At 51.0% G+C, this 27,535-nt stretch overlaps 1 protein-coding gene across 1 annotated transcript; it reads left to right on the top strand.

The window, feature by feature from the left end:
• The first annotated feature begins 513 nt into the window (after window positions 1-513).
• Window positions 514-25,754, top strand: SLC41A3 (solute carrier family 41 member 3). Its single transcript, XM_028138717.2, has 10 exons — window positions 514-708; window positions 4,627-4,734; window positions 7,004-7,075; window positions 13,035-13,179; window positions 16,131-16,277; window positions 18,241-18,385; window positions 19,520-19,599; window positions 21,684-21,818; window positions 23,602-23,750; window positions 24,937-25,754. The coding sequence occupies exons 1-10, from the start codon at window positions 514-516 to the stop codon at window positions 25,144-25,146; spliced, it is 1,386 nt and encodes a 461-aa protein (XP_027994518.2). The 3' UTR covers window positions 25,147-25,754.
• Window positions 25,755-27,535: the final 1,781 nt, after the last annotated feature.

The following is a 27,535-nucleotide window of genomic DNA, read 5'->3' as shown; positions in this document are numbered from 1 at the left end:
ACCACTGGTCTAGACCCTTATCTGCCAAGAGTGGAGGCTGCCCAGGGCACACGTACCAAGGTAGGCAGGCCTCTGCATGGCCCTTGCCAAGGCCAGGCCTCACGTGTCCCTATCTCTGGGTCCAGCCAGAGCCAGCGTGGGCCAGAGGGCTGGATGCTGTCAAGGTCGTGCCGAGGGACAGTGAGCCTTCTTGTGGCAGGCCAGCCGAGGGAGGTCCCGGCTGACGTAGCAGCCTCTCTGAAGAAAACCTTATCTGCAGGGATCAGATGGACAGCAGGAGCTGGCTTAGGCCCCGAAGGAGGCGGAGTCACACGGGCCCTTTCTCTTCACCCGTTTGCTCTGACTCTGGCCGAGGGGCACTTGGGGAACCTTCCACAGACGCAGGGCACCTGGCCTTCCCACCGGTGCGGACTTCTTAGGAAACGCATCTCACTGAGGGTGAGGAGGACAGAGGACGGTGGGCTTCCTGGGCCTGGACGTCTTGCTCCTGGGACTGTGATTGACAGCCTGACCATGGTGGTCACCCAGCTGAATCTGGAGTTCCGCTTTCAGGGCAAGAAGCTGCGAGGCTTCAGCTGTGAGCTCACCCGGTCCCCCCACGGGGTCTTCCCTGAGACCACCTTCACCATCACGTGCCAGATTGTGGTGCCCCTTCTGCTCTCGGGTCTGGGCATGATGACTGCCGGCCTGGTGATGAACACCATCCAAGTGCGTACTGGGCATCTGAGGGGCAGTGTGGGGCCTGGGGCTGGGCGGACTGGGGTTCCCAGGCATCACAGATAGGACAGGTGTGGGGATGCAGGGAGCCCCCGAGTGGGGCTGAGCCCTAAGCCAGGCCTTGAGGCTCAGTGGTGCTGGCAGATGGGCCCTCCAGTGCCTGAGATTTACAGCTTCGGAGCCCTCTCTGAAGGTCAGCCCTCATGAGCCACATTCGCCCCAGGAGCTCAAACCATTTTCCTTCCAGGGAATGCAGACTCATTAGGCAGGGACTGAGGAGTTCGAATCTTGGCTCTGCCATTTGCTCAATATCTGAGAGAACTCCTTAGTGTCCCCCACCTCAGTTTCCCCATCTGTAGATGGGACTCATAAATGCACGCACCTTGCAGGACTGTGAGGATGGATGACCAAGTGCACCTTGTGTTGTGACCTGAGGGTGATGGGCACTACTCCCTCGAACCCCCAGAATCTTCGTGGGGCTCTTCCTTGGGAAGACAAGGGACAGAGGTCAGGCTGGGGGTCCAGGCCAGCCAGGGGCTCTGGTGGTCTCCATTGGTAGAGGTTCATTTTTGTATATTTTTTTGAGGGGGGGTGGGGCAAAAGGACTCATATCTATTTGGTATATGTCCAGGAGTGGAATTGGCAATGAAGGCTTCTAAAGGGCTGAGTGCCATGGTCATCTACGTGCAACAAAACTCAACCCTGGCAGCAGGGTCAGAGATACCCGAGGGTGCGGCTCCAGGCCCCAGGGGGAAGCTGGGAGGCTGTGGTTGTGATTCACAAGTGAAGAATCATCACTTCTGATTGATTTCAGCCTCCCTAGTGCCTCGGCTAGATGTCTTTAAAGTGTTGCTGGAGAGGGCAGTGGCAGAATGTAAGACAGTTACAAAGATTTGGATGGCAGGATGGCAGGGAACATGAGGGGTTAATTAAGTCCTGGCCGGTAGAGCAGGAAGGATGCTTGGAACTGGTGGGTGGAGCAGGGCATGGGGGGCTGGGTGAGGAGGGTTGAGTTGAGAATCCTGAGTTTGAGGGGCTTGTGGGATATCAAGGTTCGGTCAGCAGTTGGGTCAACAGGTGTGCCACTCAGAAGGCAGAGCTGAGCCAGTGACGTCGCACATCACCAGCACAGAACCCAGTGCATCAGCCAGGGTGCTCTGGCTGTAAGGAATAGAAAATGTAACTCAAAGTCACTAAACCATTTCTGACCCCTGTAAAGAAGTCTACAGATCAGGCAGCTCCGGCGCTAGTTCACTCGCTGGATTACCAGTGTTACCCAGTATCCAGGGTCCTACCATTTTTCTTCTTTACCTTCTACGTCTGTTGACTTTGTCCCTGAATAGAACCCCTCATGGTTGTGCGATGCCTCATGTGTCTAGACATGACGTCTCAAATCTCCTGGGCCACGCTGTGTCCCAGCCCACACCCAAGCAGCCACTTGCAAGAAGGGGGGACCCCTGCATGACGGGTCTCGGTCCAGCCCTCACCTCCTCCAGGCCGTTTGTGTGGATGGAGGGTGGGGTGGCTCTGGAAGTTAGCTCCAGCCTTGGAAAGGAGAGGATTGGACAGAAAGGGGAACTGAAGACCAAGTGTGAAGGAAAGTCAGGATTACGTCAGGAGGTCTGCACCCGCGGGTCCCCCGAACTCTGGGTTTCCTGTTGGCAGGAGCAGACTTTGCATGGGCTGGGTGAAGCAGGGTGGGAAAGGATTGGTCAGGAGCCGCGTGTGCCACCGGACAGTCAGGGGTCTGGTGGCAGCCTGATCTTCCCTCGGCTTGGTTCAATCTGTCCTTGAACAGCGTTTCTCAGCTGCCGAATTGGAATCTTAAAAAAGATTGCCCCTGCGTTTTCTGGAGAAAGTGTTAGTTTGGTCAAATCAGCCCACAGGGCTGTCCAGTAACCTGAGGACTAGGCAGAGTTGAAAGCCTGCGCCCATTTTAAATCAAGGGTTATTAGACTTTGGTGAAATTTCTAACCGTGTAGCTTTCCTATATGGAAAAAGGAAATACATTTTTTTTTGGGGGGGGGGGAGGGGATAAAATTCTTTAATTACATTTAAAAAAATTAAAAGGTTGGGAGGAGGAAGAGCCTTCAGTGGAGGTCAAGGTGGAGAGATTAGAGAGGTCAGCATAGGACGGGGATGTGGTCCTAGGCGCCAGTGTGGAGAGCTCGGAGGTGAGCCTGTCACACAGGAGTCTAGTACATATTTGGGCGGGTGCAGGGAGGTGTGTGTGGAAGATGCCCTGGCCCAGTCCCTTCACCTCCAGGTTGCATTATAGATGACTCTCCAGGCCCCAGAAGTGAGCGGATCCGCACAGCTTCATACAGCTCTTGTCTCAGGCAAGGGGGTCCCCAGGCCTCCTATCTCCTAGCTGACAAAGTAGGGGTTTTTTCAGTTCTTGCATTCTAAAACCAGGAGGAGCTTTTAGTATAGGGGTCACAGATAACTGTGGGGGCCAGGAGCTCATTTAAGTCAGTAGAATCATTACAAATTGATAGAGGAATAATCTAGGTGCATGTTAAATAGATTGGAATAGTTTCCACTCCACAAAGAATTGTTTTCTCTTCTAGTTTTCTTGAAACATGCATCTCTTTCATTTTTAATTTTTTTTAAATTTTTAATTTTTTAAGTATCTATCTCCTCTATGCCCTCTTCCACCTTCACACCTCCCCCCCCCCTCACACTCACCACACTGTTGTCCATATCCATGAATTTTCCTTTTTTCCCCCTCTCATTCTTTTTGTTTTTATTTCCTTATGTTTGATAGAGACCTATATGGAGGCACCTTCTATCTCTTTAGACAAATCCAGAGCCCCGCCACATGATACTCCAGAGCAACTTGCGCTCGGCCTTGGTGCCTGGAGCAGCCAGCAGGCCTGGGCTGCCTGGGAGTTCCTGTCCCTGATAAAGTAGTGCCACTCTCAGCCCCGCTCTCCCAATTCATGTGGATCTCCCAGCTTTGAAATTGGTGACTCATTCCTATTTCTACAAACACATTGTGCACACCTGACAAAGTGTGTCCACAGGCTCAATCCAGCTTCCCCCATTTTTCCCAGGTTCTGAGGACCAGAGAGAGAAAGGGACTCTTTTGAGGCCTCTACTGCTGTTCACTGAATAGTACTGAGAAAAGTTCACAGCTTCATCATTATTTTGTATTTAGTTTAAAGCCACTTAAGTAACTGTTTAGGCCCTGGCTAATGTGGCTCAGTTGGTTGAGTGTTATCCCATGCACCCAGAGGTCACAGGTTCAATTCCCAGTAAGGGCACGTGCCCAGTGTTAGAAATAGGTGAGCTCCCCAAGTCAGGGGTCCTGGTAGAACACAAAAACATACTCGGGAGCCAGGCAGCAAGGCAAACATCTTTACTTCTATGCAGAAGGGTGCGCACACATGATCTGGAAGCGCGCTTGAGATTTATAATCCCTGATGCACGTGACCTGTCCCTTGCTCTTGATTGGAACTCAGGCGCACAGTCTTTCGTGATTGGCTGATTTAAAGGGAGGGGTTGGCCTATGCTGTTTCAAGATGGCGGCCCCCAGGGGAGCTGCAAGCCATGCAGCCAACATGGCGGCTGCCAAGTCACGCAGTCCAAATGGTGGCTGTCTAAACTGTTATTTGACAGAAAAGATGACTCGTTTATTCTTACATCCAGGTAGTGGGTTTGATCCCTAGTAGGGGGCGTGCAGGAGGCAGCTGATCGATGTTTCTCTCTCATTGATGTCTCTCTCTCTCTCTCTCTTTCCCTTCCTCTCTCTCTAAAATCAATAAAAACATCTTTTTAAAGGAAACGATTTAATCTTACTCATTTGTTTTACAGGGAGTGAGGAGTAACTTGTGAAAAGCTCTCAAGAAATGTCCGAGATATGCCATTATGTGTGTATGGATTGAGCTTCTTGTTCTGTCCCACCAGCACTGGCCCGTGTTTGTGGAGGTTAAAGACCTGTTGACATTGGTGCCACCCTTGGTGGGCCTGAAGGGGAACCTGGAGATGACACTGGCATCACGACTCTCCACAGCTGTAAGTGGACATCTGGGTCACCTACTCCTCGGGGCGGGACATGTCTGCACCACCAGGTCTCCCCGACGTAGCTTGTGGGTGGGTGGGTTGAACTTTCCAAAAAGAAGTGTTGTTGAGTTTTGTTCTGTCATGATGCTCTACTTGGTCACTCTTCCCAGCCCGTCATCCTGTTTAGCCAAGCTGGACTGCTGTATGCCCAGGCCCAGCCCCTGTGTGCCCTGAGTTTCTTCTTTAACCCAATGTCAGGCAGGGCTCTGTGTCCCTGTGCCCAAGTCTTTGGGCTGCCTCTGCACGGCCACCTGGACCCTGAGCCCAGCTCCATGCATTCACACTGAAGCCATGATGAGCACCACAGGGCTGATGGAGGATGTCATAGAGGAGACAGGGTATTAAGTGCTGGTAATGATCTCCAGGAGGGGTTTTGTTCTTCAGAAGGGCTTTTGACTGCCCCGCAACCAGAGTTGTTTCCTGTGGGCTCTGACTAGCTGTGCCCCTCTTCTCACCTCTCCCAACTCTTCCGGGAATGGAAATTCTTTTCCTCTCTCTGATGCCCATTGGACATCCAATCCAGTATGTAAAAAAGGCCTGTGGCAAGAGGAAGTGAGGTGTGTTCAAGAAAATGAGAGAAGAGCGATGGCTTTAGGTGGAGTGCAAAGGGTGGGGGAGCGGCTGCCTGGAGCAGGACTCGGGAAAGACAGATGAGGGGTGTGGGCTGAACAACAGCCCTCAAAGATGTATGGACAGGGTTTTTGCAGCTGTGATTACGTTAAGGGCCTTGGATGGGAGAGCATCCTGGATTACCCCAGTGTCATCACTTATGTCGGGGAGGCAGAGGGAAGTTTCAGACAGAAGAGAAGGCCTCTGAGAGAAGCAGAGTCCAAGGAGAAGATGTTCTGCCACTTGGAAGATGGAGGAAGAGCCATGAGCCAAAACATGTTGCTCTACCTACTGGAAAAAGCACAGGAACAGACTCCCCTAGAGCAAGGCTCTCCTGACACCGTGATTTTAGCCCCATCAGACTCATTGCAGACCCCTGGCCACCTGACCTGTAAGAGAATACTTTCTGTGTCTTAAGCCCATGTCAGGTTCCCTGTTAGAGCTATAAAAAAGTATTGCAAATTTAGTGGCTTAAAACAACAGAAATTGACTCTCTTACAGTTGTATTTTAGATCTTCTTTTACTCTGTGTTTTCGAGAATGCTGCCTTCTTTAGAGCAGGCTACCTCTGGTGATTGGGGGGAGGGTCAGAATGTGTTGCCTGGAGGTATATACCAGTGACTGGTCTTATGGATCTGGGGGCTGTGTGTCCCTCTAATGGCCACTCTAGGTACTGCTCTGCCTTTTCTTACCCTCTGCGTCCGGGTATCCCACTGTTGGCACAAGTCAGCCAGGCAAGGGAAGGTCCTGCATTGTTCTGCTCCACCTTATTCCATTGTTCCTACGAGCATCCCTGAAGAGGGTGTTCGTCTGTCTGTGGAAGAGTTGACTGAGGCCCCGGGACAGTTCTGTGATATGTCCCCAATGTCCATCATGCTAATGACAAAAAAAACTCTCCTTGTTTGTACAAAGAAAAGTGATTATATTTTGCCCCTGAGAGTTCAGGAACTTAAAGAACTCAGTACAAAGGAGCTGAGAAAACATTTGCTTTGAAATCTTTTTTTATCTACGTATTGAATTTTGCTGGCAATTGCTGTGATATTTGGACTCAACTACCATCTTTAAAGGAGAAAGTCATCTTTCTGAGCCTGTTTTTTAATACTAAGAGGAGAGGGACTTGCATGTGTTTCTGACATGGGATGATTTGCAGAGATGAGGTTGGAAGGTTGGTGGTTCTTTGAGACGTCCCACTGGCGTGGGAAGAAGGGAATTTTAGGAGAATGGGGCCAGAGAACTGGCAGAGGGCGCAGGCCAGGGTCACAGAGCCCTCCTCCCCTGTGGTGTGTGGAGGAACTTGGGAGTCAAGTGGCCCTGAAGTTGCGGGTGACACGCATGCCTGTGTGTGCTTGTGTGCATGTATACATGTGTGTGCGTTTCCACACTTGGGTATGGGAGAGATGGTTCATGATACCATCTGATTCTCAAAGGTACCTGTGTCTTTACCTCTCCACTCCCCAGGCACTCTTTTGAAAGCTGGTTAATAATTTCCTCTGATGTCAATGAAGTGGTATTTGCTGATTTCTCTCCTGAGAGACTGCCTTTTTTCCAGGAAGGATTGACCCTGGCTTTGGGCCTAAGCAGACTTACCCTTTGCCCTTTTCTCCTCATACTAGGCCAACACTGGACAAATTGATGACCCCCGGGAGCAACACCGAGTCATCAACAGTAACCTCGCCCTCATTCAGGTGACTCTCCCTTTACCTGATGGATGGGTCCCCTCCTCTCTTTGGAGTCTGCAGCCAGGCTGGTAGGAAGAGTGAAGGCTCAGTGAGCCTTGTCCCTGCGCTCTGGACGGAGCTTTGGGGATGGGAGCTACTCATCCATTCACCCCATGCCCACCAGACCACATGCTTGCAGTAGCTGGAGGCTACTTGAAAGATTTGCCTGTACTTGTTCATTTCTTTTTCTCGTAGCCTGGGGTGCAAACTGCCCCCAAAGTATCCCTGAAACAGCATAGCTAGATCTGGCCTCATCACCTTCCCTTCTCACACTCACCTGTTCTGAAGTCCCCAACTCTGTCTGGTTTGATGGTTGAAAACTCACTCTGGGAGTCAACCAGCTGGGGACCCTCAGGCAAGTCACTTCACCTCACCTGCAAGGTGGGCTGTTGTGAGCTGTGGGTCATAGGAGAGGCATGGTGTCTAGGTTGCACATGATAATCAATCATGCTAGCTATGCCTAGTGCATAGTCTTACCATTTAATTAAGCTGGAAACTGCGTCTCCTCAGCTTCTCTGCCCCTTGTCCTTACATCCAGGTACTGAGCATCCTACCTCAGCTACACGGGAATCCAACCTTGCCCCTCCTTGCCTCGGCCTCTTGGTCCCCTTGCTGACTGCAAACGTCTTCACTGTTTTAACTGCTTCAGGCTTCTTGACCTTCCACTCACCTCTGCATGGTTACCTAAGTGACCTTTTCGAAAGCCTAAAGCTGATCCGACCCCTTCTTCTTTCAGCCCTTCTGTTGGTTCCCCTTGTCCAAGTGTGGGCCTGGTCCAGAAAACATTCACGGTCTGGTCCCACCTTCCCCACCAGCCGCATGTCTTGCATATGCGGTTATCTCTTCTTGGAAGGTCCTTTTTCTTTTGTTCACTGGGCAATGAAGCCCTTTAAAGACTCCAGTTAGGTCTCGGTTCTCACCTGACACCAGGTACAGCTCTTTGGTGCCTTGCTTGTGCTGCTGGGGCTGCCCTTGTTGCAATTCTGTGTTTGGATGTTTGCTTTCTCCACTTGAAGTGACTTGCATGGGCCTGGACCACCCGTGATATACTGTAAGGTAAGCATGTCAAACTCAAAGGCTAACACGGGCCAAATAAATGAGCATGTGGCCCATGGGCCACGAGTTTGACATGCTTGCTGTAAGGTATATGGATAATGTACAGCCAGATTTGGCTTGTAGCTGAGGAGTTTCAGAGATTAAATGAGACACTCATGATACTCCTAACAGTGGATCTGAAAAGGGGTAAGTGATAAATACCTCAGCTACAAGTCACTGGTTTTACTTTTCTATTTTACACCAAATCCTTGTTCATATGTATGTACATTTTCACATGATTGGACTTAACAAACATTTATTAAGTCCTGTTCTGGGCCAGGCAGTAGCTTGGCACATGGTCCGAATGATAGTGAGGGTAAAATTTTGTCCCCTCTATTTTTAAAACACTAAACATAAGCATAAGTAGTGCAACAAGTTTCACAAGAAAACTTTTTAATAATGTCAGCATACTCCATCATCTATCCTACATAATAAAGAGCTAATATGTAAATGGTCATCACGCCCTCACGCTGTCACACCCTCACACCATCACGCAGTAACAGCTCAGACACTCAACACTGGAGAGAGAGAAATGGGGACCAGCCAGGCACAAATGAGTTTGTGAGAGAGGAATGGGGACCAGCCTGGCTGTGGCTTAGGAGAGGGACAAGCCGCACGCCCCATGGTCCCGGGCACCAGTGGCTGTGCCTGTGCCTGCAGCCCTGCCCAGGAGAGAGACAAGCTTCACGCCCCGCAGTCCCGGGCGCCAGTGGCTGGGGCTGCAGCCTGGAAGAGGGACAAGCTGCCCACCCTGCAGTCCCAGGTGCCAGCGGCTGCGCCTGTGCCTGCGGCCCGGGAGAGGGACAAGCCACCCGCCCTGCGGTCCCGGGCACCAGCGGCTGCACCTGTGCCTGCAGCCCAGGAGAGGGACAGTCCACACGCCCCACAGTCCTCGTGCTCCTGGGTGCCAGCGGCTGTGCCTGTGGCCCAGAAGAGGCTCAAGCCGCCCGCCCTGCAGTCCTGGGCTCCAGCAGCTGTGTCTGCACCTGTGGCCCAGGAGAGGGACAAGCCACCCTCCCCGTGGTCCCGGGCGCCAGCGCCTGCGCCTGCACCTGTGGCTCGGGAGAGGGACAAGCCGCCCACCCCATGGTCCTGGGCGCCTGCGGCTACGGCCCAGGCAAAGCTGCCCACCCACAATCCCCTGCGGCTGTGGCCGGCCTGGGTCCTGGGTGCCTGTGGTTGGCCAGAGGGAGGGAAGCCCAGGTCCCGGGTGCCTTACCGGCTGGAGGAGGGAATCCTGGGTCCCAGGTGCAAGGCGAGGTATAGAGGCAGTTAGGGGCAATCAGGCCAGCAGGGGAGCAGTTAGGGGAAATCAGGCCAGTATGGAAGTAGTTAGGGGCGATCAGGCAGGCAGGCAGGCGAGCGGTTAGGAGCCAGTGGTCTCGGATTGCTAGAGGCTGTCGGACATCCCCCAGGGGGTCCCAGATTGGAGAGGGTGCAGGCCGGGCTGAGGGGACCACCCCCCTCGGTGTACGAATTTTGTGCACTGGGCCTCTAATCTATATTATAAAAGGCCTGTGGCCCTAATGCCGTAACAACCAAAGACTGGCGTGGATGGGTGGGGCGTGTGCGGGTGGGTGGGGCTGCGAGCATGGCGAGGCCGTGTGGGTGGGTGGGGCCGCGTGACTTTGTGGGCTGGGCTTCTAGTCCTCCTATCTAATAAAAGAGTAATATGCAAATTAACCATCACTCTGCCACACCCACAAGCCAATCAGGAGTGAATATGCAAATAAACCCAACCAAGATGGCCACAGCCACAGAGAGCAGGAGAGAGGCTTGGGTTTCCCAGGCAATGGAGGAAGCCAAGCTTTCTGCCTGCCCTTGCCGGCCTAGGCCTCCACTCAAGGCTACAAAGTTTCAATTGTAGAAGGTAAACAAATCCAAGCAGAAATGGTGGCAGCCACAGAGCTGGAAAGAGCAGGAGGCTTGGGTTGCCCCCAGCAATGGAGGAAGCCAAGCTTTCCGCATACCCTGGCCTGCCCGGGCCTCTGCTTAAGGCTACAAAGTTTCAATTGTAGAAGATACATAAACCCCAACAGAAATGGCTGCTGCCACGGAGCAAGTAGAAGGCTTGGCTCCGCTCCAGGCTACAAAGTTTCAATTGTAGAAGATAAATAAACCCCAGATACCAGGGCCTCCACTTGGGTCGCCAGGGGGTGTGGCCGGCCAGCAAACCACCCCAGGCCCCTCGCCCAGGCCGCCCCACGCCCCAAGGGAATCCCCACCCTGATCCGGGACATCCTTCAGGGCAAACCTGCCGGCCCGCACCCGTGCACCAGGCCTCTATCCTATCTAATAAAAGAGTAATATGCAGATTGACCATCACTCCAACACAAGATTGCTGCCCCCATGTGGTCAAAGATCCTGCCCTCATGTGGACACAAGATGGCCACCACAAGATGGCCAGCAGGGGAGGGCAGTTGGGAGGGACCAGGTCGGCAGAGGAGGGAAGTTGGGGTGACCAGGAATGTAGGAAAGGGCAGATGGGGTGGACCCAGGCCTGCAGTGGAGAGCAGTTGGGGGGAACCAGGCCTGCAGGGGAGGGCAGTTAGAGGTCACCAAGCCGGCAGAGGAGGGAAGGAGGGAAGTTGGGGGTGACCGGGCCTGCAGGGAAGGGCAGTTGGGGGGGACCTAGGCCTGCAGTGGAGAGCAGTTGGGGGGGACCAGACCTGCAGGGGAGGGCAGTTAGGGGTGACCAGGCCTGCAGGGGACAGAAGTTAGGGGTGACCTGGCCTGCAGGGGACGGCAGTTAGGGGCAAACAGGCTGACAGGGGAGCAGTTAGGCATCAATCAGGCAGAAGTGGTTAGGGGCAATCAGGAAGGCAGGCAGGCGAGCAGTTGGGAGCCAGCAGTCCTGGATTGTGAGAGGGCAGTCGGATATCCCTCAAGGGGTCCCAGATTGGAGAGGGTGCAGGCTGGGCTGTGGGACACCCACCCCCCCACCCCCAGTGCACAAATTTCATACACCGGGCCTCTAGTATATATATATAGATAATATGCAAAGTGTCCCCTTGGGAGTTTGACCGGGAGTTTGATCGCTCACTATGACATGCACTGACCACCAGGGGGCGGCACGGAATGAAGGAAGGCCCCAGCCGGCAGCTGGAAGGCCCCAATCGGCCCTGATTGCCGGCCAGGCCTAGGGACCCCACCCGTGCATGAATATCGTGCACCAGGCCTCTAGTGTAAATATAACCAAGAGTGATATTTAAAATTTTTAACAATTAGTAGCGCCTGGAGATACCCCAGTAAGATTGAAGGACAGACATCAAGAGCTGGCCCAGCAGGACCAGTGTAAACCTGCCTAACCTCGGCCCGGACCCACTTCACTATACTGGTGCCCTGTGGATGCACCTGCAGTTGTGTGGAGGCTTCTACTTGAAAAATTATCCTGCAATGAAAATGCTCTCTTTAGCACGAATTTCTTGAGAGAACTTCCCACAAGTTCACAAGGTATGAACAGTTTAAAGCTCCACATTTCCCCCCAAAAGATTACAAAATATTTGCTTTCTTAGTATTAAACTATAGCACAAGTATTAATATTTGAAGTATTGGTTTCTTCATAACCTCATCAGCATTGAAAGTATTCTTCTAAACTACTTTTTGTATTTACCATATACACTGAGTGGCCATATTATTATGATCTCTGAACGCATAATAATCTGGCCACTCAGTGTATAGCCTATATAATAAAAGGCTAATATGCAAAATGTCCCCTCAACCAGGAGTTCGACCAGCAGGCAGGCTGGCCAACCGCCCATGTCCCCTCCCCCACCGATGCGTGCATTCATGCACTGGGCCTCTAATACACACACACACACACACACACACACACACTGAGTGGCCAGATTATTATGTGTTCAGAGATCATAATAATATGGCCACTCAGTGTATATATGCCATAGACAATGTATGATAACAATTTTCTGTATTTTTAAGCTTAAAACAGATTATACTGTAGCCCTGGCTGATGTGACTCAGTGGTTAGAGCATTGGCTCATGCACCAGAGGCTCAACGGTTCCATTCTCTGGTCAAGGGCACGTACCTGCTTTGCAGGTTTGATCCCGGGCTCTGGTTGGGGTGTGTGCAGGAGGCAACCAATCAATGTGTCTCTCTCATATCAGTGTTTCTCTCTCTCTCCCTCCCTCCCTTCTATTCTCTCAATATCAATGGGCAAAATATCCTCAGGTGAGGATTAACAACACAAAAAATATTACACTGTACATGTAATTCTGTAATTTTACTTTTCTCTTAACGACTTAATGAATGAAAATCTCTTACAATAGCAAATAGTAAGCACTCAGTAAATAGCAGCTCCAAATATCATTATCATTACATGGTTCTCTGTACATAGGTACAATTGTTTCCCTGCAAAATGCTTGATCATAAGGTATATGGGTAATGTACATCTAAGTTTTCCTCCAAAATCCCTGTACCAATTTTACCACCATCAATGTATGAGACCATTTCTCTCCAGATGTATTTTATATTATCAACCTTTCAAATTTTAATTTTACCTAGTCTGATGGGTAAAAAGAGTGTATCCCATCCACTCATAGATTCATGCACCCATTTTATTTGGTGAGCACAGATGAGGGCTGAGATTCAGCCTCTCTTCTCAAGCTGAGGATCCCAGCAGAAAATAAGACCGTGCTAATCTTTTAATAGAGGAGGACCAATAGCGGTTACAAATGAATAAGATGTCTTCAAGTTACCATTTCATTTAAAATTTTCCTGACAACTAGGGAGGTTGAGCAGAGAATACTGAGAGAATGAGAGAAGCAAGAGATCAGAGGACCCTTCCTCATGTTTCTGATTTCTGCCCGATAGGTGCAGGCCACCGTCGTGGGGCTCCTGGCCGCTATGGTTGCCCTGCTGCTGGGAGCTGCGTCTAGGGGGGAGCTGGACTTTGCGAAGGTGGAGTTGCTGTGTGCCAGCAGCGTCATCACCGCCTTCCTCGCGGCCCTTGCTCTAGGTGAGCTGTGCCCCAACCCCAGCACCTTCCCCCTCCCGGCTGGCCCCAGGCTCCACTCTCAGCACTTTGTTGCTTTCAGTTCCAAACAAACCGGAGCACTACTGGTGGGGCCTTGGGCATCCTGCCAGGTCACGACCCACCTTGTGGGCAGGGGAAGAGGGCAGTGAGCCCGTCCTGGGTAGGGTGTGTGTGCCGGGGGAGCTGCTAACTCCGTTTCTTCCCTCTGCTTGTTTAAAGAACCGGCCTGTGGCTCTGTAGACATTCATCTATTCGCTCATTCATTCCCTCATTCATTCAGTCCTTAACCATTTCTCAGGCATGGCGTGGGTGTGGGCTTGTGGTGCTCTGCTGTGTGCAGTCATGTGAGGAGCAAGGCTCAGTTTTTAGCTTAAACTTTCTCTCTTTAGAGAGGTGTTTCCTGACTACCCCTCCCATGTACTGTCCTCCTCCCTCTGCCCTCTCCACTGCCACCATGCGCTACTGTCCCATGCCGTTTCCCTTTGGAACACTCGGGAAAATCTGAGATTATCTGGTTTCTCTGTTCATTTTCCGTCTCACCTTCCTGCTACAATGTCAGCTCCTCAGAGCGGGAGGCCTCCATCTCCTCTTTTTCCACCTGCTGCTCCTATCACACTGGCTGCCACAAGATGCTTCCTACGTGTCTACGGAAGGCGGAAAGCTGGAGGCACTGGCAGACGTAACCCTGACCTTGGAGCCCACGCATGTCAGTGGAGAACCAGTTGGCTGTACCAAAGAATGTCACCCACTCATTATTACTCAGTGTTTACTGAGTGTCTGCCGCTGGCCATGCGCTGTTATGGTGCTGAGCAGACGCTCGTGAGCAAAATTCCCAGGGATCCTGTTTTGTGATGTTTATATTCTAGTTCAGAGTGAGACATCCATATGGGAGCAGACAGGTAATTCCAATTAAGTGTCAATGCCTCTTCCTTTCTGAGGCCTTCTCTGACCAGCTATCTAGAGTAGCTCTGTTCACAGTCACTCTTTGTGTTTAGTATCCTATTTATTTACTTCAAATGCTTGTTCACTTCCTTGCATATGGTCTGTTCCTCAATCCGACAGGCATTTAAGTGTGAGTACAGAGCCCAGTTACTTAAAACAGGCCCAGGCATATAACCAGCTCCCAAATGTGTGCTGAATGGATGGACTTCATTCTGATTCTCTTGTGGATTGTATATCTGTGGGTATGTCGCAATGTGTGCAAATGCAAGAAGGAACAAGTGATAACTTTATACATTGGATTTGTATTTACACTTCTGTCCAGCCATCTGACTGCCCACAAAACACCGTTGAGCTCAGCTCTCTGTAAGTTAATGCAGCGGGTTATTTGGTGATTTTTGTTCCTACCAGGCAGCTGATCGAGGGAACCGCTGCATTCCTGCACTAGGGCCCATGATTGGGAGGGGAGGTAAGAGTGCAGAAGCCTAGGAGCAAATTCACAAGTTGTGCTTCCCAGGTGGGATGTTTGCACCGGGTCACATGCCTATGCATGTGCATGGGGTGGGGCACAATTACTCAGTCTGGTCAAAGGAAAGGCAGGACGGGTATGCCAAACCTGGAGAAATAGAGAGCCCAGGAGATGGTTGGCATGAAGTTTCCTCTGAAAACAATACAATCAAATGATTCAGAAGGCCTGTTCCTGTAGGGCCTTGTACAGAATGTCATAGCTCCCCATTTTACAGATGAGAAAACAGAGGCCCAGAGATGGGGTGTAGCGCAGCTGCATGGACATAATCAGGATCACCCAAAGATGTGTGGAAGGTCAGAAAGGTTGCCGGTGTCTCACAGTGTGACCACGACATGACTGTGCCATAAAGCCAGGAGGTGGTGGCGGCTCTTAATCAGTGCTCTCAAACTGACGGTGTCCCTGTGTGTAGTCCCGGTGGGATTGGCACCAGACCACCAGTTTAACCATGCAAATTCGGATTCACTTAGAACTGCTATTTCAAAAGAGATAAAGTAGCTAAGACCTGGTCACAAAATAGGGCACAGACTGTGGCTTGAAAGCATGGGTCAACCCAGCGTTAAGACGACATTAAGGTGGTAACGCTAAGTATTTTTAGAATTACAGGATACTGGGTAACGTGTTAAAACAGCAACAGCCACGATACAGAGTGTCTTCGTAAAGACCCACATGCGATGTGGTTGGGTTAGGGCCTAAGGAGCAGATGGGGGCTCGAAGTCCACGTGTGACATTCACCTCAGAAGAGAAAGTAGGACCTGAAGAGGTGGTGTGCCCCTCAGGTCTCCAGCTACGGGGCAGGTCCTCGGTGCTGCACCCTAAAATCCATCAGCCCTCACTCAGAGGCCACCTGCTGACTGCACCCGGTGGTGGCTCTTCAGGGCCCCTGAGATGGGCCTGTTCCCCAGACATGGACCCGCCTTTGGCTTGAGGACCACTGCCAGTCCTGCCCGCTCCCAGCACTGCACTGCAGTCTGCACGTGCCCCTCCTCTCCCTCTGACCTGCCGCAGGGGCCGCCCTGCTCCGCCACCCTCCCATTTCCCTTGGAGCTGCTCACTTGACTGATTCCACCTGGGCATCTGCTTCTCCAGGCACCCCAGCAGGCATGGGAGGCGATGCGCGGTCCCTGGGGCTCCATTGCTCAGAGCAGTTGGGCGCACCTTCCCTGCAGTGAGGGCCTGTGAGCTTCATGTCTCTAGTCCAAGCGGTTTGGAAGCCCAGGAAGCGCCTGCTGTTGTCTCCCCAGCGGGTTTGAGTGTGTCATCAAAGCTTCGGGGCTGCTCCTTAGCATCATGCCAGAGAGCCACAAAGCAGAGTCTGACACTCCCAGCCAGGTGGCCTGGCTTGTGCTGACAGAGGGAAGGATCCTCCTGAGCAGCCTCCTGACCCCCTCCTCATCCTGTGCTGCTGAGCCTCCTCGGGGTCAGTCCCTTCCCCGAGCCTCGAGTCTCCTCTCTCTCCTCTCTGCAGGGCTGCTGATGGTCTGTATAGTGATTGGTGCTCGAAAGCTCGGGGTCAACCCAGACAACATCGCCACACCCATTGCAGCCAGCCTGGGAGACCTCATCACGCTGTCCATCCTGGCTTTCATTAGCAGCTTCTTCTATAAATACAAAGGTAGGGGGTCCCAAGGAGGAGGGGCCTGCCACCAAGGCTGAGCGCGCGAAGGTTTGCATTGAGCTGCAACATGCAAATCGGACGCCGCAGGAGGGAACCCACGGGCTCGGTGGTGGTGGCGGCGGCATGGCGATCCTCCTTATGTAGAAACAAAGCCTGAAGTCCCTGAGCAAATCAAGGTGTTCTCCAGCAAGTTCCTCGGCTCCCCAACCGTGTTAGCTGACACATAGCTTGTCAGTTACCACCTTAGACCAGGGTATGCGGGGAGGCCGGGGAGGTTCTAGGCTGGTCTGGCCACTTCGGCACAGCGGCAGCGCCTCCTCGGGGAAGGCAGTTCACACTGGGCACATGTCACCTGCCCCAGAAGTCTCCCAGGGAGGAAGGTCTGTCCCGGGCAGCAGCAGCATATGCTGTCCCTGCAGGTGGCAGCCAGGGGAAGCCGGGCTTCTCAGAAGGCGGCCTGGCAGCCTGCTCAGCAGCTGAGGGAGGAGTTCACACGTCTTGGGGCAGCGGACCCTCACGCCCCCAGAGGTCTCCCAGCGCTGCCATGAACACAGAGTCTGCTCGTGCCCTGGGCAGTGTGGCCGGGCAGCATCACCCAGGCCCAGGGGTTTTCCCTTCCGGGTTTCCACAGCTGACCACTCCCTTCTGAGCGTCACACTTTTTACTTCCCGCCTGGCACGGTCTCGCTCAGAGGGCTGCCCACAACTGTTGGCATCTAGTGAGTGTCGATTCCGGGCACTGTCAGGACCCTGGGTGCGCGGGGGCAGGCAGCATAAATGAACGGAGTGGGTGGTGATGAGACGGTGGGGAGGCTGGGCATGGGGGACAGTTGGTGGGAGGAGAGGCCCCAGACAAAGGAGCAGCACAGCGGAGCTCCAGTTTATCACCGCCTCGTGGGAACACGCACCCAAGCGTTGGAGAAATCACCCCGTGTTCACGTGTTGGCGGCTGAAGCAGAGCAACAAAACACTTCTGCCGTCGCGTGTTCCAGGCACGCGGAGCCTTTCCCGGCTCTGGGCTGGCTCCTGGCTACCCTGGGAACTGCCTACCACCAACCCTATTTAATGATTTGGGAGCTTCTCAACGTTCATGTACATGATAATGAAGAGTTAACAATAAGATGACCTCATTTTATTTTTAAGCCAAACTGAATTTAGAATAAGAAGATTTGTGTACGGGTTAATCCTGTTTGATTTGCAAAATTAATACGGGTCACAGGTGTCCCCAGACCCTTCCCCTTCGCCCCTGCTGTACCCCTCCTGAAATAGTGGGTTTCAACCCACGACTTATTTGATGTTGAATCGTTGTTGGGTTGTCCGTCTCTCCAGTTGGACTGTGAGTTTATCTTGGGTGCACTGGGTAGGGGGTGGGAGTGCGTCACTGGGCCTGGCACATATCAGACACATCTTCACTGACAAGGTGTGAGCCATTGACTATCGCACCTGCTGGTGTAGTCAGGAAGACAAGCCACGTGCAGGGGAATGAAGTGTCCACCACAGGGCTGCGGAAATAGGAGGTGGGACTTCTGCTGAGGCTTCTGAGGAGTTCCAGAAAAATTGAACTTGACACAAAGGTGTCCTGCTAGTAGGCGCCCCTGCAGGCTGCTGTCTCCCAGACTGTTGACACTTGCTTCCATCTCACTGGGTGGGAGGAGGCAGAGGAGGGTATTTATGTCAGGAAAATAGCAAAACCCGAGAAGGGAAAGTGAAGGGGGCAGGACCTGAGGACAGAGGAGCTTTTCCAGTTGCTTAACAGGATGTGGAAATGCTTGGGGAGGTGTGGTAGGACAGTCACCTGAAGCTGATGAGGACAGAAGTGTCTCCTCACACCTGTAAGAGCCTTTAGTTCCCAGCCCACCTCTCATCTCTACAACCCAGGCCGCTGCCCACCACTCCATGCTGTGCTCTGGCCCTGGCCACATGGCTGCGTGCATCCCCTTTTTTCTTCTTTCTCTTCCCAGACAGCCGGTTTCTGACTCCCGTGGTCTGCATCGGCTTCATGGCCCTGACCCCGGTGTGGGTCCTCATTGCAAAGCAGAACCCCCCCATCATGAAGATCCTAAAGTTCGGGTGGTTCCCAATCATCCTAGCAATGGTGATTAGCAGGTGAGCATGAGTGAGGGCCTCTCCCCTCCCCGTGCCATCCCCTGTCTTTGTGTTCAAGAGAGTGGCCTGAGAGCCAAGGACCCCCGAGGAGGGGGCGGGTCACTGCCCTGTGGCCATGGTGGGCGTGGACTGCAGCGGCGGCTCCTTCGCTAATTTCCACGGCTGGTTGAGTCAGACCTCTTTACTCTCTGCCTCTGTTTTTCTTACCAAGAACCCTAGACTTGTTTGTTCTGAGAGGCAGCCCTGTTTACATTTGCCAGAGCACCAGAGAGCCAGGAAGAGCCGAACCTGGAAACATCAGCTGAGTGCTAGTGCCCTGGCTCCCTGCCCTGTCCAGGCCTGTGGGACCCCGCCTCCCGTTCCCCTGCTGCCACAGCTCTCCCGGGCCTGGCCCCTGCTTAAGCTGCAGGGAGTCTCTCATCTGGCCTCAAGGCAGTGGCTCTGCAAACACCATTTCCACAGCATGGCTGCCTGTGGGACCTAGAGGGGCTGAGGGGTTAGTGCCTCTAGAACCTGGGCCTTTAGCTGAGCCCAGGTCTTCTGCGGTCTAGCTCCATTCTCAAGGGTCCTTTCCACTAGCAGGCCCTGAGGGGCCCACGCCAGTTCTTTCTGATGTGCTTTCCTAACTTTGATTCTCAGAGGAGAGAGGCTATGGTGTAGGTATCTTTGCTCCTGGGTTCCTTACACAAAATGATCGCACTTCTTCAGGGCCCTCGGGGTGGGACTGTCTTGGCTAAACTACAGGGGCTGGTGGGAGCAAGGCCTTGCTGCAGCACCGGCCAAGAACAAGGGGCTGGAGAGGACACTCGTGCAGGTTCGTTTTCTGCTAAGGAACGGCTCAGTTGCAGGTCAGGGGCTGTCACAAGACAGAGCCCATCGAGCCGAGAGGCCTCAGAAAGGAGTTTATTGTTTGTTTTCAGTGGGCAGACACTTCGAGAACAGCGAAGACTAGAGACGAAAATGCATGTGGGAGGTGCAGGGCACACTGTGGAGACAGCCTGGCTGCAACAGATATCTTGGAGAGGGCTAAGGAAAGTGTTTGCTAAGCTGAAAAGACGGCCTGATAAGGCAGTTTGCAAGGCCACTTACAAGCGCAAACTCCAGTCATTTAACTGCCGTCTGCTCTCTCCCCAGTTTCGGAGGGCTCATCTTGAACAAAACCATTTCTAAGGAGCAATACAAAGGCATGGCCATATTCACGCCCATCATCTGCGGTAGGTATTGGCAATCCCTGCCGCCCGGGCACCCTGGGCTGGGTTGGCCCCGCAGCTCCAAGTGGTGGGGGCTGGCAGCTGCGATGTCAGAGGTCCAGCCCCCGGCCCTCAGAGGCAGAGGCAGGAAGCTGGCAGGCAGAGGCTACCAAGGCTGGTTTTCCTAACAGAAGGAGACCTCAGGGAAGAAGCCATGCCCATTGCTCCACCAGATCACACCCTGCTCCTCACAGGGCACTGAGACCTGAGCTTTCCCACGGGCTGAATTCCATGCCTTGAAGGCAACCTGGATCTAACCCAGGTTCTCACACCTGCAGAAGGAATGTGGCCTTCGGAACTGGAGTGTTGGCCTCTCATGGTTTTTCTTTTATTTTAACTTAGATTCACTGGAGACATTACACACAAAAATCTGGATTTCTGTTTTCTTGAAAAGCGAGGCTGTTAACAATACTGGGTTTACACACTGGGCGTTGGGCCGGAATCAGCTGCCACTGAGACAGGACCTGTGTTGTCCAGTTTGCCTCAATCCCCTCCATTCCCTGTTGTCTTTTACCCAGCCCTTCACTGATTCACCTTCTGGGCTCAGGCCCTGTGGGTATTTGTGTGAGGAACCCTCTTTTAACCAAAGCTTGGTATGTGTCGGGTTTCTCATAAAACTCTGTAACGGGACCAGTGGTCAGGGGAGCAACCAGCCATGATGACTTATTGCACAGTTTGCTTGATGCCCAGGCTGTAGCGTTCTGGGACTTCAGAAACAGGATCAGCTCAGTTGCAGGTCAGGGTCCTTGGGCCAGCCTCCCCACAACACGCACATTTCCGTGGGAAACTCAGGCCTGTGTTCCTTGAATGTCAGTAGGCCACCCGTAGGTCTGCACCTCGACAGAGTCCAAAAGGGTCTATTCCCAGCACAAGGGCTGGCCATTATAAGTGAGGACAGCAACAGCTAAGTCAGGCCCAGAAAGCCATCAGCCTGGGAAGATATCCATGGATGGCACCAACTTGGATACCTATAGGGGCCAAGCAAGCAGTTTGACTGAGTTAAGCAGACAAGACAACAGCTAGGCAGTGAGAAGTGATGGGGAACAGGGCCCGTGTTCCTGGACTGAAGGGAGTAGGGCCTGCTCAGCTCTAGCCACTTGCTACCTTGTAGGAACTAAGGTCTAGAGTTGCCTGAGCTGACTTGTTAGGAGAAGCTGGGAATCTGGATTAAAGACCCAATTTGTAAATGCTGCAACTAATTATAGAGTTATTTTTTCGTCATGTGTTGGCCAGACAAAATAGATCTGCAGCCATCCTCTGCCCACTGACCATTTTTGGCATCGCCTGGAAGCCCAAGACAGTTGGTCTTTGCCCCTGGAGATCACTGGGACACATGAGGTCCAGTAAGAGTTTGTTCCCTGTGGAGCTGAGGACATAGAATGGGGGACAACCCAACTCCACCTCAAAAGCTGACGGTCACCCTCGTGGGCCCTGTTCTCTGCCAGCCCCAAATTCAGCCCCACTGACTCTCCTCCCTCTTTTAGCATGGCCTGTGTCACTGGGCCCTCTGCCCCCGGCAGAGCTGGACACTATCAGCTGCCCCAGCTCCGCCATCATATGATCGCCTCTCCTCCCTTACCGCCCTTACCGATGTTCTCTTTCCTCTCCGTCCTGCCTGAGGTGGAAAAGATCCCTCTGTCTTCTCAGGTATTCCAGTCTGTCCTCTGGTTCCTGTCACTTCCTATGGCTTTGGGTGGCTTATCAAGGTACCTCTCATTGACCTCTCTATTGACTCTCCTCCCTCTTTCCCTCTCCCTCCTTCCCTTTCACACTCCCTCTACCCAATAAATACGTATCAGGGACCTACTTCGCAACCCTTCCTTCACCTTAAGAGCTGTCAAGGTGATACAGGTACTACCTTGATACCTCATTCATGAGGTCCAGGCCACCTCGTTTGGTGCTAAACAAGATCTGAGGTCCAATGGGAAAGAAGGAGATGAGATCAAGTGTTGAATCGGAAGACTTTCGAGAAAGTGATGTTAACATAAGGAACAGAACTCAGAGACTGGCGTAAAGAAGGGGAAACCAGGCTCCTTTTCTCCTCACAGGTGTCGGTGGCAATCTGGTGGCCATTCAGACCAGCCGGATCTCCACCTACCTGCACATGTGGAGCACACCTGGGGTCCTACCCCTCTGGATGAAAAAATTCTGGCCTAACCCATGTTCCACTTTCTGCACTTCAGGTGGGTCTTAGGTTTTTCAGAGGCCATGGGGCCATTGCTTTGAACAAGTAAACATTAATGTCACTGGAACCTCATGTTTGTAGCAATGATGTCTAAGACCAGCGCTGACCTCAGCACAGATGATCATATGGAAAAGCTGCTGCAAACAGCTGGGATGGGGCTGCAAACTGGATGGGGCAGGGCCTCAGGGAATCCCCAGAGTGGAGCAAACAGTGTGCTCCAGGCTGACGGAGACTCAGATACGGCTGCCAGTCAGCCCTGCGACAGGGGAGGTCCCAGCACAGGAACGATGACTCTTGCGAGCACCTCTGTCTAGGAGAAAGCTGCCCCTGAGTTCCTGCCCCAATGCCAGACGGTCCAGTTCCCCTTCGTATGTGTCTGGGCTGGAACTCAGAGGTATGGCGTCACCCTTTAAAAGGAACAGCTGGGTCTCCAGCAGCCTCTGTCTCTCAGCCACAATCCCCACTGGTTTTTACAGCCTGAAGTTACGGGGACTTCTCTTCCCAGCTCTGGTAGCCTGGGCTGGGGGTTGAGACCCCTTGATCCTGGGGGTGGGGGGTGGGGGGAGGACGGGACTCCACAGAGATGATCTCCCTCCCGATTTAAAAACAGCACACACATGGGCGCTGGTCCAGCGGGTTCTGCACCTCCACCCCTCCTACCAGTCTTGGTGTACTTTCTTTACTTCTCTAGTTGTAGGACTTCCATTCAGCCAACTTTCAGGTGGTTCTGGATGACGGTGGTTCTGTATTTTAGTTGTAATTTTGATGTGTTTGTGGGAGGCCACAAGTACAAGCATTTACCTACACCGCCATCTTGGTTCTCCTGAATTCTTTATGTAGCTTTCTATAATTTTCTTGAGTTTTATGTCACCTTCCAATAATAATTATTTTGCCTCCTCCTTTTTAAGTTGTTTTTTTTTTAAAGAATCTAACCTTATGTGATTTTTCATCATGAATAGATTTTGTTGCTTTTCTATGGTTTCATTCTCTCTCTACATATTATTTTACAGTAGGACTTTCCAGTTTCCAAGCTACATATGCTTTTCCTTCCTTTTTCTTATTAAGTTGATAAAATACATTATATCAACGCATAAGCAAATGGAGGCTTACTTTTCATTGAAACGCTTTGTGTTTGAGTCGTCCATCATATTCACATGTTATAGTTTTAAAGAGATGGGCAGGGTAAATCACATTTCTTGCCGTTTCAAACTCATGGAGCACTGGCTCCTGAAAAGAGTGGGAATCACTCAGACCTCACCAATGTGCTGAAGGCCCATGAGGGCCTCGCCTTCCCCGATCACTAAGGATCGCTAGTGAGCCTTTGTTTTTCGACACTCCCGAGCTTTCCACCTTAAGCCCCTTGCACATTCTCTTTCCTCTAGCCAGAATCTTCTCCCCCAGATTCAGATCTCAGCCTAAATGTCACCTCCTCGAGAGAGCTTCCAATTTCTGTCGCTCATTCCCACTAATAGACACTCATTCTCTACCACATTACCCTGACTTATTTTCTTCCTAGTACTTGTCACAATTTGAAATGACCTTTTCTATTTGTTTCTGCCTCGATTCCAATTTTTCTCTCTTCTCTAAAATGCCAGCTCCATGAGCGAATGGATAGGGCTATATTCCCCAACTGCAGAAATAAGCCTGCCACATAGTCCACCAGGGCTGTGTGAACTACCCTTTGGCACCTTCAGGAAGTAGCTGAATGAATGTGGATGCCTCACTGGAGACTGTCACATGTCAGGCAGGTCACACAATCTCGTTGGTTCTGTTTCTTCCAGAAATTAATTCCATGTCAGCCCGAGTTCTGCTCTTTCTGGTGATTCCAGGCCATCTGATTTTCTTCTACGTTATCTACCTGGTGGAAGGGCCTTCGGTCCCAAACAGCAAGATCTTTGTGGCGTTCTATCTGCTAGCAGGCCTGATCCAGGTAAGCACGATTGTAGCAGCAGCAAAGGAGCATTCAGTGGTGGTTCCCTGTCCTGGGAGAGATGCTGAGAAGGTGGAGTTGGGGGTCCTGGACATGCAGGACACAATCCCCATCTTCCAGGAGTCAAGTTAACTTGTTCAAGCTCAAGGGCATGATCTAGACCCAGAGGCCATCCCTCACTCCTCACTAGACACTCCATGCTGCACCCTCCACATGGCATACTCCACATTGCACACTGCATAGGCCACCCTCCACATAGCACACTCATTACTCCACCCTTCACAAGGCACAGTCCATACTGTATACAACTCACCCTACACTCCTCACCAGAGGATCAGAGGAGCCATCCTGAAAATGCAGCATGTTGCCCTGAAGCAAGCTGATGAACAGGTCCAGCTAATGAGCTGCGTCATCATTATAGACGGGATGGGCAGGGACCTGACCCCTGCTGGGGTGTTGCTAAAAGGCATTTGTGGACTTTAGTCCAAGCTGGATGATGATAAGGATATCAAAGACTTTCTGCCAAGTCTATAGCTGGCTGATGCCCTGCTGGGCCTGGGGACACTGCAGGGATTACTATGGGCATTGGTGGGCAATTTTTAAGGGGCTAGCATTTTCAGATCTCCTTGAGTTGTGGCATTTGCAATCTCAGCATGTCCCTGACCCTGAAGCATGGGCTGGGGCAGTCTGAGAAACTGTCCTGAGCAACAGCAGGAAAGGAGCTGTGGGCAGCCTGCAGCTAGGGACTGAGAAGCCCTGAGACCTGACCAGTGCTGTGTGGACCCCGTGGCACCTCCAGGAAAAGCCAGCTATCCAAAGCTGCCCATGAGTGGGCCTCCAGAAAACCCACATTAAAGTCCCAGCAAGATTTATGTCTAAGGTTCCAAGGATGTTGAGTGGAGCTGGTGCATCAGAGAAAGTCAAGGCTAGTGATCAGCATCAGGTCTGTCTGGCACTTCAATATGTCAGGCGTGGGGTCCAGCCACAGGGAGGGATGCTAGGCAAGAGTGGAAGAGGGTGGACTCTTTGGCCCCTGCACAAGCTCATAGCTGGGCGCCAGACCCCAAGAGAAGCTTGTGGAAGGCGACTCCCTGGGGTTGACATGTCCACCTTGGTGTCTGCCCTTGAAATCTGCTAGTGTTTCTGACTTGGTCATTGTCTTTTTGTCTGCTTGTTATTATGACAGGTGACAATCCTGCTGTACCTGGCAGAAGTGATGACTCGGCTGACGTGGCACCAGTCCCTGGATCCTGACAGCCACTGTATCCCCTACCTCACAGGGGTCGGGGACCTCCTAGGGACTGGCCTCCTAGCACTGTGCTTTCTTATCAGTTGGTTATTGAGGAGCGAAGCAGAGCTGGATGGCATTTCAGAACTAGCATCTGGACCTTCCTAATGAGACCAGGCAGCTCCAGTTAGTCAATAGAATGCTCCCTCGCACCAATGGGGTACAGAATGCAGTTCCTCCCTGGCTGGGTCCTTAGGTCTCCCTGCCTCGACAGTGGCCCTTTGTCAATCTGCTAAGGAGACTCACACTTCTTGACCCTGGTGTTGGACCCTGAGGCCACGATGGAGCCTAAAATCAGAAGCACTGTCTGTGAGTGTGTGAATGTGTCTGCATGTGCCCACGTGCTAGATGAGTGTGTGAATGAGTGCACGTATGTGTGGGGAACAGGGTGCACAGGCCTGAAGATTCTGAAGGAAGAGGCATGGCAGTGCACTTTGGGGATGTTTGACCCTGTTTCAATCCAATACAGCCCGGATTGGGGTAGAGCAGGAAGAAGATCCATTTGTGCCCAAGTCTCAGGACACCCCGAGTCCTGGCTTAACCGCTGTCTTCACTAGGTCCAGCTCCACAGGCCACTCTGCTGAGATGCCCTGCAAATGTGTGCAGCCCTTCCCAGGACAGGGCCCCCATCCGCTCCCAGCATTTACTTTTGCTGCTGCTTTCTTTCCTTTTTTCTTTTTTTCTCTCCTTTTCTCTCTCTCTCTTTCTACCTTCCTTCCTTCTTTCCTTCCTTCTTTCCTTTCCTTCCTTCCTTCCTTCCTTCCTTCCTTCCTTCCTTCCTTCCTTTTCTTTTTTTTAAACAAACACCTCTGTTTAAATTTTAATAATCAGAAGTGTAAAATAAAGCATAGAATATATTGCATTTGGCATTTTGTGTTTGTAAAGATATTAATGCTGCCATGAGACTTGTGGTCTAGAAGTCACCAAAACCTCTGGCATTTCTCTAGTGCAATGTTCGTCATACTGTAGTCTCCAGCTTAGAAGCATCAAACATCACCAGAGAACTTGTTAGAAATGCTAATTATTAATCTTCCCTCCCCCCAGGCCTGACCAATCAGAATGGCTTGAGGCAGAGCCCAGCAGTGTGGGGTTTAACCAGCTCTCAGGGGGTTCTGATGTACTCTTTGGAGAACCACTGCTCCAGAATTCCAAGTTACTGCAAGCACTAAATAATGCCTTATGTGAAGGCCTATCACAGAACCTGTCTTATTGCAGATACAGCAAAAAATTATCTTTGTACCATCCTAATGTACAGACTAATTATACACAGAATATAATGTAAAGTCCATAGTTAAGTACTACACTTACTGGAAAAAACAGAGGTGGGAATATGTAATTAATTCTGAAGGTGTAGAAAACTTTCACAGAGAAGAAAATAACATGTTAGACAAAAACACAAATAAATAAATTATATGTGTTTTCCATTTCTTCCTTGAATTCCTGTGAACCAATACAACATATGTGGTCAAAGAGTAATGGTATAGGACTCAGAAAATCCTTCCTCAACTTCCTAATGGCATACCTTGTGTGAGTTACTTATAAAGAAGCAAATTAAGTTATTGATTCAAAATTTATGAAATCCTTAATAGGTTCTTCCCATTATTTTACATAAGGTATTTTCAGGATATGAAAAGAAACAACAAAGAAGCCTGTTTCTCAGAAGTGTACATCTACTTGAGCAGATAAGACATTTACTAGAATGAAACACAGAGAAAGATACAAAATGATGAAGGTATAGTGACTTCATTGCAATTAACTATTTTCATGAAACATCAGCTGTGTTAAATTTATAAGTAAGGCTATTAGAAACTTTAAAAAATATATACCTTTCTTGATTTCAGAGAGTAAGGGAGAGGGAGAGAGAGATAGAAACATCAATAATGAGAGAGAATCATGCCCCCCACGGGGGTTTAAGCCCACAACCCAGGCATGTGCCCTTGGCCAGAATTGAACCTGGGACTCTTCAGTCTACAGGGCAATGCTCTATCCACTGAGCCAAGCAGCTAGGGCTTAGAAACTAATTCTATCTGACTTTTTATTGTCTGAAAGCAGTGTTTCCTCAATACTTGCCAATATTAATGTGTGTTTAGCTCACTAGATGGCATCTTTTCTCTTTCAGAATCAGAAATTTGAAAGCCAATTTTTATTTGTTAAAAATAAAAAGGTTTATCTTTGAAAATAATGGGAATGAAACAAATTGTTTTTAGAAAGTTTCTTTTTTATTTTACCTAAAAACACCAGAACTTGTGCATCCAAATATATTGTCCTTGTAAGAAATCAGCTTGAAAAAATATACTCTGTAGACCTTAGAAGCTGCTATTATTTCAAAGAAGTTTAAATTTTTAAAAATTTCCTTCAGAGACTGAGAATCATACAAAAATATGTTTTATTCTATACAGGATGTCCCAAAAACTGTATAAACTTATAAACTATGTCTATAGATTCTATTACATTTGAAAGTGAAATGTATTTTAATAAACACTACCTTTATAATTAT

The sequence above is a fragment of the Eptesicus fuscus genome, chromosome 12, assembly GCF_027574615.1.
Source record: "Eptesicus fuscus isolate TK198812 chromosome 12, DD_ASM_mEF_20220401, whole genome shotgun sequence".
Lineage (NCBI taxonomy): Eukaryota > Metazoa > Chordata > Mammalia > Chiroptera > Vespertilionidae > Eptesicus > Eptesicus fuscus.
Note: the sequence above shows the minus strand (reverse complement) of the source record. Positions and strands in the feature narration are given on the sequence as shown.